At 36.5% G+C, this 15,201-nt stretch overlaps 2 protein-coding genes across 2 annotated transcripts in view; one reads left to right on the top strand and one right to left on the bottom strand.

Moving 5' to 3' along the window:
* Positions 1 to 648: 648 nt before the first annotated feature.
* Positions 649 to 15,176, bottom strand: cln6a (CLN6 transmembrane ER protein a). The gene is made up of 7 exons (XM_042491484.1): positions 14,986 to 15,176; positions 13,003 to 13,123; positions 12,796 to 12,894; positions 10,518 to 10,706; positions 6,232 to 6,287; positions 3,826 to 3,948; positions 649 to 1,720 (listed from the first exon to the last, which is right to left on the bottom strand). Exons 1-7 carry the CDS (start codon positions 15,036 to 15,038, stop codon positions 1,450 to 1,452), a joined length of 912 nt encoding a protein of 303 aa, XP_042347418.1. The 5' UTR covers positions 15,039 to 15,176; the 3' UTR covers positions 649 to 1,449.
* Positions 10,684 to 15,201, top strand: part of chrna7a (cholinergic receptor, nicotinic, alpha 7a (neuronal)) — a 42,263-nt gene continuing 37,745 nt past the window's right edge. Inside the window, exon 1 of the mRNA XM_042491473.1 lies at positions 10,684 to 10,757. The gene's annotated coding sequence lies outside the window, so the exon portion shown is untranslated. The remainder of the gene's footprint in view (positions 10,758 to 15,201) is intronic.

The following is a 15,201-nucleotide window of genomic DNA, read 5'->3' as shown; positions in this document are numbered from 1 at the left end:
GCTCTGTGTGTTTACGGGATTACTGAAGTCTTTAAGTGACCATAAGTAGCAAAACTGCCTCAAATCTGAGCGGGGGTTACTGTGTGGTAACTTTATCAATTACACAGTTGTTTAACATTATGCCACATCAAATCACAATTAAGGACTGAAATCTTAAAGGGCCCCTGAGTGGCTCCTGCGTATATACCGCTTCTTGAGGCCCTGTAATTAACATCAACAGAAAATTACAGGGATATTAAAGAGAAAGATATTGTCTTTAACCCTTTGAAACCTGAATGGACATCAGTTTCTCATGTTACTTCTGGCCGTCTTTCACAAACATTAAAACCTTTGATACTTGAGAAAATTGGTTTGATTTCTTTTGAAAAGACAACTAAAAAGGCGGTGAGCAACTTAGTAAGAGCTGTCCCATAAATTGCAAAGGATTAGGGAAGCTGACAAGGAATTTACTGAAAATTCGTCTTAAAAAATAGAGAGAATGAAAGAGGATTAAAGGAAAAAAAATATTTAAAAAAAAAATTATTTAATTATGATTATACATTTAAAGTTAGTAAAATTTACATTTTAAGCACTTTTTCACAGACATTTCTGTGTTTTTTTATTATTATTGTTGTATTTAATTCTTATATCTTTTAATTGTGTGCTAATTTTCATGTTCTTGTAACTTTTTTACTAATTCCTTACAAATTTGTTGTTCCTGTTTTCTTATTTTTTATATTTATCACAAACTAACTGTGTTACAGCAAACCTGTGGCAGGTTTGTATTATTTTGGTTTCTGAGTAACATGAGTTGGGACATGAGAGGACAGCAGCTCACTTTTGCCTTTAGCAGGTTAATAGTTTTACGCCTTCAACTAAACAAAACTGATAGTTGCCATTAGGGCCAATAAAGGTAAATAATTATTACAAAATTAATGAGGGAAATCCAAAAGATTATCCTGTTAACACCAGAATTCCCGCGGATCTTACAAAGGTCTTAAAAATGCTCAGACAAGGGGAGTCAGATTTACTTAATCTTTCTCTCTAACGTTGCATTTTAAAATCTCAAAATAACTGGTAAAATCTTTTACTTTTTTTTTTTTGGTTAAATAATATAATACGTTTCTTTTCTTAAACTCATCTTAATGGGAATCTAAGCAGTGGAAATAAAATTGTCCTTAGGTTTTGGTTATTAGAAAATTGGTCTTGAAGTGACCTCCAAGTGGCTTTAAAAAAGCCTTAAATCCAACTTGCCTTAAACTGTAGGAACTCCGGTTAACGTGACCTGTGTCAAATTCAGATTACTGTCATATTTGGGGTAATTGTGGAATATTACTGAGGCCTCTGTCACAGAAAACCTGCTGAAGAGAGAAAGGATTTGCGTCAGTCAGGTCACAGAAACATCGGCTTTCTGTGATTTCAAAGCCTCCACTCCAAACACAGAGGTGCACAGAGCAGGACGGATGTCACTCAGTGGCTGTTCTTGATGTGTAACGTGTAGTAAGACCAGGGCTCCGGCACATACATGAGTCCGGGGTACTTTTTGCGCAGCACTGGGTCGTTCCACAGATAGCCCACCCACAGTGCCACCAGCAGCACAGTAACACTGAAACTACAGAACAGGAAGAGGCCGTTACTGTCCGGGCTGAGGCCTTTACGCTGTTGATAGATCACCATGACAACCATGGCGAGGAAAGTGAGGAGGAAAAGTTCAGTGATTTGTCCTTCAGTGACCAAGTACCTGTTAAGAGAGAGAAAAAAATGTCATGAAATTTAATTACGATTAAAACTTTTGCAATAATTACACAATACAGATGTTTGTTGTTATATATCTTTTTTGAGTGACCTCACCAAGAAGGCAGCTTAAAACACTGTTACAATAATGAATACAAGCAGACAAATATCACAAATTACAAAGAGCGAGCACAACCTCCATTTGAAATGCAATACGAAACACTCAAATACATTAATATGCGCAATTATCAATTTCAGTGAACATTAGAGTAACAGTCACGACAAAGAGTGCTATTTTCTTTCTAAGTGACTTAAATTCTCCCGTCGTAATCAGCGCAGACAGTTTCAGGCCCTTCTGTAAGGAGACGTGGCAAATTTAAAAGCTTTTTTGCCAAGTTCTGTGCGAACCTTAGGGGCCGACATGAAGAGAATACTGAGAGTGCACAGGCCATTTTAGGAAACATCTGCTCGACAATGAAGTGGTGTTGGCATGATACTGTAATTTCTGACTTTTATACACTAATTTAAAAATAGAAATATTCTATAGCAAAGGGGAAACTGACATTGAGGGCGTAAACATTTAAAACATTATTAAAAGATAATTATAACAAGGCTTTAACATAACAACAAGTTTTCTTTTTTTTTGATTGGTATGAGAGAACTGCAGAATGGGTGTAGTAAACATGAAAAATAAAATAAAAACAATGCACAGCTGATACTGGTGTCTCAGGTGTAGGTGTAATTTCAACGTTACATATTAGCAGGGGGTCTGGTGGCTCCTCCCCCATTAAATTTTGATTGTCACTCTTAATTTCCTGCATACTGGTGAAGTTACTGGTGAAACACAAAATATAAATATGGGCTATAATAGAACATAATGCTGTCAGGCGTTCTGCATTGCCACTAAATAGTTTTTGTCTCCTGCAGATTAACTTTTCTTACTTTATGTTATTCCTGCTGAGTCAACACACATATGAATAGTTTACTTTCCCAACCTACTTTGTGTCTTTTGTTTCAGAAATAACCTCTTTAAATGCGCAAGTCAATGATGAATTCCTTTTAATTAATTCATAAACTCCTGGACTCGAGTAGCTCTCGTGTTTCAGAAAGATTTCTGCAAATATTCAAAACTTTATGAACCTTCAAAACTGCACTGCCCCCGACTGAATCAATACTAGATGTGATTTTCCCATCTTTTTGTGCACAGAAACATTAGAATGAGGAAAATGTGGACAAGTTTGCTCGACAATTGGTAAGGACAACTCTGTCTTCCCAAAACACTGGTGGACATGTCCCCATTGTCCATATGTAAACCTACGCTGAATCTATACTCCAGAAAATGAGTAATGAGTAATCTGTTTCAGTTATCTAGAGCCAATATTAATGGATGATTTCACTGATATTTTGGAACACACTCTTTCTATCTATCTATCTATAATCTATCTATCTATCTATATATCTATATATTTCTTTCAGTAGCTATATTTAAAATGAAAAACAACCGCTTTTCCAAACAGCAATGGCATTGATTTCTGCACAAATTTAAGACTGAAATAACAGCTTGTTTTCATCCTTGCAAAAGCCATTTGCTGCTATTCAGTATGAATATAAAATACAAGTTCCAAAACACTAACATCATTGCAGTGAGCAAACATGATAAATTGAATTGATTTTCTTAAACTTTCTTTTTTGTTATAACATTAACAACCAAAACTTTTTGCACAAATTACAGAATGCTCTTTGTAATTTTAATTAATCTGACAAATGGAGATTCTTTGTCTAGAGAGATTGCTGCTGCTGTGTCTAGACATTCCAAAAATATCCTTCATTCACTCTGTTCTTCATCTCACAAAGTGCCGTGACTGTTGCTTTGCATATCGACCTCCATCTGCTATTTTTGAAATATGAAACTAAATTGAAATCCTCCCAGAAAGTACAAAGCACTTTTATATACTTGACATAGAAAGCATCTCTAAAATGTGGATTTATAAAAGCAGAGTTCATTTATAGTTTCATACCATTCAGGCTACCATAAAAGTATCCTTTAACAAAAGCGTGTTCTCATGAACATCATGTGCAGGAGGTTTTAAAAGACGTGAAAAAGCGACTGACCAATAGTAGAGGGCGCTGGGCCCCAGCAACAGCCAACCAGGGACGGGGATCCGCTTCTGTTCTTTGGCCTTGGTGAAGCAGCCAGTGAAATAGATGAACAAGATGATGAAGAAAGGAATGTACCTAGAATAAAAACAGAGGCACAAACTGTTCAGTGACCTGATCCCAGTTAGACTTAACTATTTTTTCGTTAAGGGGTGACGCAAACCTGGCAGGGCAGCACAGTCAGAAACATTTAAAACGTTCAGGTTTGACCGAGAAAAAGAGCTATTTCTCCTCACCTTTAAGGATTATTTAACTCGGCGCCATAAAATATTTTGGTGAAATAAGGGTTGTATTGAAATATATAAATATTTTTTAATGAAACATATATGAGAATAATTGATAAATATTGTCCCATGGTCATAGCTGGCAGGTTTTTATCTAAAATTATCATGTCCAGACACCTCAGGCACAGATTCCCGAAACCACTGCTCACATTCACTACCTCAAACTGCAGGTAACCATAGAAACAGTGTCCATACCAAATGTTATTATTATCAGTTTTATTGCAAAATAAAATAAAGCAACAAGAGCTGAAATTATTTGTCAATTAGTGAACAAATGCAAAAATATTTTGCTAAATTCCTAAACTCAACCATGGATTAAAGACAGACTTTAAATTAAATGACAAATAAAACAGCATGTAAACAGCTTTGGTTCCCAACCTCGGGATCCCGACCCCCACAAGAGGTCACTAAAGCTTCACAGTGGGTTGTTTGGCCGTCATGATTTTCAGGATTGTAGGACTTTTTTTTAATAAAAATAAGCAGTAGGCCTATGTTTTAGCATTTTATCTGTTTTTGTAAAAAAAAAAAAAAGTTGTAATTGCTTAAGTTTAGATTAAAAGTTAAAATTAAAGTTTAAGATATAAACTTAGATCTGTAGTTTATCAGTTGTTCAGCATTATTGTTTTCATACCACATTTATCTGCCAAAGATCTAACAAGAACAGTGCAGATGATGAATAATGAACTCGTCAGAGGTGACGAGGCTTCGCATCTATCCACAGCTGCAGAAACTGCAGAGAAGCTCTCTTCTTACACTGTGTAGCTGAAACACTGCAACAAGGCGAGATGAGTTCTGTTTCAATTATTTACATCACTTGCTGTGTTATTCACCAAAATGTATTCAGTGAACCAATCTGCTCAGTGAAATGTGACTCGAAACTTTGTCCTTGCAGGGCCGAGGCCTGAAAGCGTCGCTGCTTTCACACCAGCATCCTTTAGAGCCAGCCCGTTTAGTGTAAAATATCAAGAACTACCTTGGTCACAGTTAAGCAAAGAAAAACACCAGTTTATATGTATACAAAAAAAATAAAAGAATATTCGGAGTGTGCTGGTGGTTAAGTGGTAAGGCGCCAACATTGAACCACAACATCCGAGGTTCATCTTTGTTGTGTGTTTCATGTCTCACTCCACTTATTGATAATTGACCCCACTGTTGATAATCAATTAAGGCATAAAATGTCCCTGTAAATGATTTTAAATGATTATCTCTGGGGTGTTTTTTCTCTTGGTGAATACTCGATAGTTGAGGAGCTGAGCGGGGAGAGAAGGACATGCAACAAATGACGCATTCAACTATCAAACCAGGAACAATGTGTTCATGCGGTATGTGTCTTAAACACTCCACACTCTCAATTAATTTCATCAGAATTTGATTTTTATATCACTGCGCTGTATCATCTGAGACTTCTGAGAACACCAAAGAGTGAGATGGTGAAAAGAAAATCATTTTACTTTGTATCTTGTTCCTGGATGTTATGGCAGTCTGTTTTGCCGTATCATTCTGTGTTCAGTCCAGAGGTGCAACTTTCAAACCACACCCAATCCAGGCACTCCAAAAGTATAAAAACGTGAAAAACGTTATTTAAAAACTTTGTCATAGTGGCTCGATCATAAAAAAGCCAACATGTTTCATCCTGTTGTTTCCCGTCTTCCATGAGCGTCTCTGCCCCCATGAAACATCTTACAGTCCACTAAAAACACGTTTACTCGTGTCTGCAGGTCATTTCAGATTTCTGATCGTGTGTCTCAGTCTGCAATTGTCTTAAATTTCTAATCTAATTTTAAAATTCTAATTAATTCATTTTAACTTTATTGTTTTAATTGGTTAGATTCTTTCATTACTCGTCTTGTTGTGCACCTTTATTTTTGTGTGATTTATTTTTCTCAGCGTCACTGTAAACGAGAGCTTGCTCTCAATGATCCTTCGAGACTAAATAAAGATTGAATTGGAAATCATCAGTCAAATTTCATTATAGAAAGAGTTTAATTTAATTCATAGCAAAGCATTTGATCTTGTTTTCTGCTAATTTCCACTGATTTCTCAACAATGCAAAACAATAATTATGACAAGTACATACCACATTAAGTGCCCCAGCTGTTCATCATAATAATACAGCAGCTCAAAGGAGTCAATCTGTGAAGGAAGGACAGACAGAAATGCAATATTACTGGAAAATGATACAACAATAGCAGTTATGTTCTTTTATTTTTTATTGTGTGATGCAACACAAGACAGTTGAGAGACATGACAGGGTTGACCAATGTGTGGGACAAAATTGGACAGGGCAGGAGAGCACGAGACCAGTTAATCAACCAAGCAAAAACAAACTGGTACACTGTGTTGTGTTTTGAGGGTATTGAAAGGCAATTTTGCTGTGTGTGTGTGTGTGTGTGTGTGTGCCTGTGTGTGTGAGTGCGTGTGTGTGGTGTGTGTGTGTGTGTGTGTGTGTGTGTGTGTGTGTGTGTGTGTGTGTGTGTGTGCGTTTGCGCGCGTGTGCGTTTGGCGTGCGTGCGTGCGTTGTAAGTAACTGGGATGGCAGACAGGGAAAGTATATATATCAAAGATATAGAGATTAAACTAAATATATTTTATAAATATATGCATGCAAAATGGTAGTAATAAATAAATAAATATATATAAAATTATATGTGTATATATATATATATATATATAATATATATATCTATAAGGAAAGACATTTCACCAAAGAGAGCTTCCATTCTTCCTCCTACCTCTCCTCTCCTCCCCTCCTCCTCCACCCCCACCCCTCTGACTCAATTTAATTTCGGTTTAAATTCTTAATGTTTGTAACGTTGAGCACCCATCCATCCAAAACAGCCCCCAGACAAGGTGGCTCGTTGGTGTGGGTGGGTGGTCAGTGTATAGTTGTATATACTATATGAATATAGTCTGCATTAGTGGAGAGCACTAACGTCCTCCACTATATCTTGTGCAACAGTGCCACCTACTGCTACAGTACCATTGACACTTTATTATGGCTATGATCACATTAACAGTCTGTAGGTGGCAAACTAGAGAAAAAACACTGAATAAATAAGAAATGTAACCAATGTTTATGCTTCCATACGTGGCACAAGGGGAATCTTAGTGGTTCAAGTATGAATATGACATAAATAATCTAAAATAAAATATCTAAAACGTCTTTATTGCTTCTTTTGAGGTAAATCTTCATTAAGAGGTAAAAGCACTAATCAGTTTATTCCAACACAAAATCAATGCCCCTCAGGGCCTCTTCTTGCAGCTTTTTGATGTAGTTTTTAATCCCTGCGAAGAACTACTTTCACCAGTAGAAGCCTCTTGATTTGCTTTTTAATAACTTTAAAAAAGATACATTGCTCATATTTTTTCCACATACATCAGTGCATTTGAGATCTCAAAGTATTATGAGGGCACACAGTGGCGTTTCAGACTTTTTTAAGCGCTCCATCTTTATATATAAGTGTTCTCAAAAACAGATATCCATCCAAACAGATGTGCAGTTGGTTTGAACTCACACAACTTAAATTAAGTAGAAGTACTATGTTATAACTTCTGAGAATTTTATTTGAGCTCAGTGTACTCACAGATGGCAGCTCTGGTGTTTGACAGTAAAACATCACTTCTGGTGTGTTTACCTTCACTTCCAGTTTTGATGTGATGAAATCAGAGAGTTGTATCATAAGTGATTAAGGTATCTAAAATGTGCACAATAAATACATGTATTAATTTCAAAATAGGCACAACAGGATGCTCATTAGTCCCCGACCTGATGTGATGATGTCAGTGGGTTTGCGTGCACTTCCATAATGTTATGTGAGCAGTTACATAAGAGACACGGGGCAGGGAAAGCATCGGCAGTGTGGTGGAATCAAAAGATTATTTGCTGTGGCTGTGTGTCCTTGTATCACTAATATAGGAAATCAGTAAATACTGACCTGAAACTAAAATACCTGTAAATATGTCTGCTTTCACAGCACGATTCAATTCAGCCATGCACACGGTAAAAAAAAATAATAATAATAATAATTCTGGCACCCTTACCGAGCTGTCAGTCAAAATGCACTCAACAAAAACAAAACAAAGCAATCTCCCAGCTTCAACATCACATCCCTTAACAGGGTTCTTATTCATCCATCCACTTAAAAAGTTACACAAAATATGGCAAAATTGATCCAAGGAAAAGTAGGGAGTTAGGGGGAAATGAGGTTTTGATTTGATTTGATTTTTTTAATTTATCTATTTATTTATTTTTTCTGAGTGAGTGCAAAAGGGCAGTACAAAAACAATAACAAAAACAGGTTACTGATAGGCAACTTATATCTGGGGGCAGATGGAGACAGAAATTTAGACTAGACCAAACAAGACAGGACAAAAAACAAAGCAACAACAAGCAACAACAAACACAAAGAAATGATTCGGCATGGTGGCATTCTTACTGTTGTTAATATGCAAACCAGTTATTTCACTATGCTATGAGGAGTTATTGAAGTCATTCATGTAAATGTGTTTAAATGCATGCATGTCTGCAGCTGTAAAGAAAGAGAAGATGGGCTGAGCAAATATGTGTGTGTATGTATATATATATATATATATATATATATATATATATATATATATATATATATATATATATATATATATATATATATATAGATATATAGATATATATATACACTGAGAAAGCGTTACCAGTGTGGTGGGATGAAAAGATTGTTTGTTGTGGCTGTGCGTCCTTGTATTAAAAATAGCGCAGTAATCATGTTATTGCAGTACGTCTATACATGTGTTATATTTTCCAGCCTGATTCCTCCAATTAACCTGTTCGCCTTTTTACACATAAACAGAGTCACGAATGTTTGATGCTCTGCAGGAGGCGGTTGAGTGAAAGCAACTGGACCTAAAACTTCAGAGCTTGACTTAATTGATTTTGGATTTTTGTATCAAATGTGGTTCACATCAGGGCAGCTTGTTTAATTGCCTTTGGGAATACCCAATCAGACAAGAGTACTAGAGGGAAATCATTTTATCTACTGCCACAAAAGAGGAGCTTTCACTTTATCCAAAACTGTGTATTTTTGGATGCTTCCCAGTAAACTGTAAATTAACAATACAAGTAAGAAGGTTGTTGTTTTTCTGTTATCTTGAAGCAAAAGATAAGTACAAGACAAGTACAAGAAATTCAGCCCAAAACAACACCCAAAAACAAAAACAAAAAAAGACAAAAGAAAAATGAGAAAGTAAAACAACAAAAAATACAAACCACTAAGATGTGATTTTAGTACCCTGTCAACAGGTACAACAGCAGACTATGCCTTACCTCTGTTGTATTATAAGTACCTTAATGTGGTTTTTTTTAGGTGTTGGGACTTTATTGTTCTATATGAAGTTCACGTTTTATGTTATGAAGAAAATACATACATTTTTCAAAACCTTAACAGCTTAACCACTGTCTTCACTGGTGGGCTCATGAATTTTTTTTTTTTCATTTATCTGTTTGTATGTAAAGAACTTTGTGCTACATTATTCTTGTAAGAAAAGTGCTATACAAATAAACTTTGACAGAAGATTTGGGACTCATTCATTAAATGAAAGACAGGATTTTGCCAAAGCCTTTAAAGTGAACTACTGTTAATTTATCTTATTTGTTTTACTTTCGAGAGGCTTTGATCTCATTAAATGTCAGATTATCCACTATTATTTTTTTCCACTAAGATGTGATTTTAGTACCCTGTCAACAGGTACAACAGCAGACTATGCCTTACCTCTGTTGTATTATAAGTACCTTAATGTGGTTTTTTTTAGGTGTTGGGACTTTATTGTTCTATATGAAGTTCACGTTTTATGTTATGAAGAAAATACATACATTTTTCAAAACCTTAACAGCTTAACCCTTTGAAATGTGAGCAAATTGAAGCATGAAAAACACAGTTAACTTATATACTGTCTGTAATAGTCCTGCCTCTTTCTATCTGCTCCAGATATGCCATACATCCACCTATTATAACATGTTGACAAACACACATCATTTTCAGAGGTTTGATGCCCTGCGTTTTGTCAGGATGATGATGCGATAGCAGTGACAGAGTGGATCAAACATGTGAGATGATACAGATGTGTTTTGCGTCAAGAAGAAAAAAATCCCTGAACCATCTCTGGAGAGTCGTGGCAAGCAAAACAAACAGTGACGTTGTTTGACATTATGACAGGTGACAAAACATATTAATAGATTCTGAATAATTCATACAGGGCCAGTTTTATCAACCAGTAGCCAACAATGGCCAGATATTTGAAAGGAAATGTGGCAACATTTTGACAGTTTTCCCCTGCTGTGCCCCACTTTACTTAAATAATACAGGCACTCACCAGTGAGGCAGGTTTGAGGTCTCTGATGATGGGGTTCTCTCTGACTGACAGGTGGAGCTGGTAGCCGCTCAGGATGAGCCGGTGGTTGATGGAGTCCCCCACCAGGTGGATGCTGGCTCCCATGACAAAAGTGATGATACAGAGGTAGACCGCTGAGCGAGGCAGCGCTCTGGGACTGCGCTCGATCAGCTGAAAGGACCAGCAGCACACACACTTAGCACATATGACGTCATCTGTAAGGTAAGTTATCCATTACGACTTAATTGTTTTGTTTTTTAGGAATTAATGTCAACTGCAGATGTGCATACCATAAAACTTCAATTATTTCATTAACCCTGGGCGATTCTTTGATTAAATCGTTGAACTCAAAAGGCTTATATTTGGGACAGACGTCTACATGGGACAGGCTTTTAATTCACAAACTTCACAAAAACCTGCCTGTTGCTCAGCAAAGATTAGAAACACAATCAAATTATTTACTTAACCCTTTGAAACATGGGCAAATTGACTCTTTTTTTTTCAAGAACATGGGAAAAAGGTAATGAGCAACAAAAGAAGAAATGACCCAGAAGTTAGCAGAAAATCTGTGAAAATTACCAGAAAAATAGCCCAAAAAAAAAATATATATATATATTTATAAATAAAAAATAATTAATTAGACAGAATAATCAAGAAAAATTAAAAAAAACAAGAGATGACTAGGCTTTTATTTGAAGTTTTAATGTAATACACAGTAAGTACGTGTTTTGTTTTGTTTTTGTTTGTTTAATAACATATTTGCAGTTGTGACCGCCATCTCTTTAAGGGACAGTTCATCCCAGAATCAAAAATATTTATCCCCAATTAAGACATTTTAAGACTTTTAAAGGACATGCAGACACCCTGAGTGGTCCAAGAATGAAATGCATCACTGACATTTGTTTCTGTTCTGTCTCAACATTGATTAACTATTTTTGGGAAAATGAGGAATGGATAATAAGATATACAAACTAAAAGTAAGAAGAGGTTTCTGCAGGCACAACGACAGAACGACAACACAGATTGGCCTGGTGTCAATAAAAAGGCTCGAATAGAAACATGTTTTATCCTCAATAAACTCTGTGAGACCATATATTCAGTATAATTCAAAATATATATAAAAGCCTCAGCAGGTTACATACAAGGAGTGTGAAATACCTCATGTTTACAAAGTCATATCATGTTTCCCTGCAGTGATGGAATAAGGGTGCAAAGGCAACAGTGAACCAATCACTGTCAGGAAACCTATCAGGAATTTAAGATTTTCAGAATAATTATTTGCAGCAGTAAATGTCATTCGTAATTGGCTCTGTGGGTTAACTAGCTTACTGCTGCATGCGTGCAGACGTGTCTTAAAGCAAGTGATCGTGCTGCACATATTTTCTATCTTGCTCTTATGAAAATCATGGAGAGCAAAGTGATTCTACTGGTATGAAAAATGTTTTTATGCTCTTGTTGTCAATAACACCTGTCTGTTGATGGGTTAGTGGACATAGTTACCATGATGGGCCTGCTTTTATGATATAAAGGCTATTTTCGTTTCTATTTAGGAAAGTATGTGTTTAGTTATGTTTGGGCTTAATCTGATATAGAGGAGGAAAAAAAATAAATTAAAGGGACAGTTTACGCAAAATAAAAAATACATATTTTTTCCTCTTAACTGCAGTACTGTTTATCTGTCTAGATAGTCTTGGTGTGAGTTACAAAGTGTTGGAAGTATCAGCTGAACAGATGTCTGACTTAAATCAAAAACAATGGAACTAGATGGCACTTGGCTAAGAAAATACACTTAAAAATCAACAGCAATGTCTCTTACCAGAAATCATGACCTGGTTACTCAAGATAATCCACAGACGTTGTTGTGAGCAGTTTCACGTGGGAACTATTTTATTTCTACTAAACAAAACTTGACAACTAAATCACCTTTCAGAAGGAGGCGTGCGTCTACTCATGAACGAGAGGCCTGTGCTCATGACAGTGAGAGATGTAAACATTAATGACGTCCTCACCTGAGTTATAACATTAGCTAGCTCAGTGGTACTAAGTGAGCTATAGCAGACGATATCGCCAACATTTGGCAGCTCACACCAAAACAATCTGAATGGCAAATAGCACTACAAGTAAGAGGACAAAGATTTTTAGGTGAACTGTCCCTTTAAATTACATTAAGATGTTTTTGGGGGATACACTTTAAGGGTAGCTTTACTGTCTCATACTGAATATTCTTCGCATTAGTCTCAAAGCACGTTGTTACACTTACCTTGAGCAGCAGGAATGGTGTTATGACATTGTAGGCCATGTGGAAATAATCTCCAGCACTGGGTTTGTTCAGGGGAAACCACTCCAGAGGGAGGATGATCTAATACATACGATACCAAGAAATTATTTGGTGTCTACCCATTGATTTCATCATTTTTTGCACTCTTTAAAACTGCATGAGATAAGTGTTAAATGCACGGATCCTTACCATTGCAATAGGCCTTCCAAAGTCCAGTATCCAGTTCTGCAGCGTCAGACAGAACCACAGGTCAGAGTGGAAGTGATGCCTTTTCTGCTGTGACACATTTTCCTTCAAACAACCAGGAGTGCTGTCGACACACATTTACAGCAACCATCAGTCATTGGAATAAAGCAACATTACAAAAGCAAAGGGCGTAACAGAGGTTAAGCATTTAATAGACATGGTGGGAATATTCTAATAAAGTAAGGTTTACAATGGTGTTTACTACTGCAGTAAATTCAGCTTCAAACCCATGGTTGCCTTTGCTGATTTTCACTCAACTACTTCATCACTGCTTGTGTTAGGAAACATAATCTATACAGAAGACAACAAAGCACTTGCTTTGGAATAGTTAATAGCCAAAGATGGTGTGTACATATCTAATGAAGATCAAAAACCTTTTTTTAAGCATTTGCATTTAAGAGTATTTTGGAGGAGTATGGTAAATACATAAAAGAGGGAAAGGGAATTATGCATAATGTAGTGCATGAATACCTTTTGCGTTATTGGTTAAATCACTGTATGTTTGACAATATAACAACAGTGTTTTGTTTTGGGGGTTTTTTTTGCACTCTGAAATCACAGTCAGATGATCACCATAGTCAGTGGGCACCAGCGTCTGTGTATTTGCTGACCTATTCAACTTATGGTGCATTGCGTGCAGCTGTGCAATATGCTGCTGCAAGCTGAACACAGTGACTATGCAATAGTTCAGCACAGTACGTTATGTACTGGGTCAAAAAAAGGATGAGTGTGGCAGAATGGGTCCTTCATCCCTGAATGTGACTTTTGTGAAAGGATGCCTACTAACTAATCTTTGCAGTACTGTATTAGTTTTTTTGGTATTTGATGGGTTTTTTTTTGTAAAGACCAACTGCTATCCTCAACCATAAAGGTTCAGTGTGTAAGATTTAGGGAGATATATTGGCAGAAATTAAATGTAATGTAGTAGGTATGTTTTCTGTCTTTTGGGAAAAAAATAATCAGAAATAATAGCTATGAAATAAATCCATAAATAAATAGGACAAAAAACCAACAGATTCTATTTTTATGGATTCATTTCATAGTCATATTTATTTCCTGCATATATTTATTTATTGATGTCTTTATTTATTTATATAGTATATATATATAGTTTTGGTGATAACTAATGCCTGTGTTCTTTGCCTGTTGCTTTGCCTCCAATACTACCTACATCAAAATCAGGCTTTATTGGCAAGTATATTTACATATACAAGGAATGTGACTTGGTGTTTTGGTGCAAAACAATTGACAGTTTACCACAATGTGGTGGAGGGAGGTGAGTGATAAGGAAAACACATTTATAGCTTTGGGAAGGATCCAAATTATATATATATATATTTTTTTATTTTTTTATTTTTTTTTCCACACTGAGTCACCCCCTCACCTGATAAATAAAGTACAGTCCCTTAGACGGAGGTTTCGGTGAGGGGGCACAGATCGTCGAGGAAGCAGACTCAAACACAACACCGGTTCGGTCATGTGATAGCAGGACCGGCAGCGACAGACTGACTGCAGACCAGAGGAAGGTAATTTTAAACCCCAACAACATGGCATCTATTTATATCTAAAAACCGAGTGTTTCTGCAGTCAGTCCCTGTCTTTAAACAACAAACAGCTATAAGATTTCACATCACATACGTTAACGCTACCCTGAAAGTTGAATTATTAGTAATTTAAGCCGGTTTTCACGTTATTTGGGCCCATCAACAGCCATTCCGCGTCTGTTCGCTTTCGCTTGCGCGTCCAACCGTTTACTTCGTATTCCGCCGCGACGCGTCCGTTTCTGTATACGGATACCGAGCTGTTACGGTTAACTCTTTAGGAGTTAATTTCTTTAAAAAAAACTAGCATGTGTCTCTAATTTCTAAACGGACTCCGCTGTCTTTCACTCACAGAAACGTTAGCCTGGTGTGTGTAAATACAAACCTAGTTTCTGTTGTGTTTAAATCGTTGCCTCTTCGTTTTCGCACAGACTGCATTTTCGGTTCCGCGTTAGCTACCGTCGGTCTTGCTAACGTTAACGGTACTCCCTGACAGTCCCGTGGTTCAAAAGATGTCAAGTTTAATGTTATTAAACTGCTGTAAACCTCTTTCTGTCAAAATCTTCACTTCCTGCTTGCCGCCTTGTTCCCGCCTCATCCA

The sequence above is a fragment of the Plectropomus leopardus genome, chromosome 1 (genome assembly GCF_008729295.1).
Source record: "Plectropomus leopardus isolate mb chromosome 1, YSFRI_Pleo_2.0, whole genome shotgun sequence".
NCBI classification, from domain to species: domain Eukaryota; kingdom Metazoa; phylum Chordata; class Actinopteri; order Perciformes; family Serranidae; genus Plectropomus; species Plectropomus leopardus.
The sequence above is the reverse complement of the archived record's forward strand: the minus strand, read 5'-3'. Positions and strand labels throughout refer to the sequence as shown.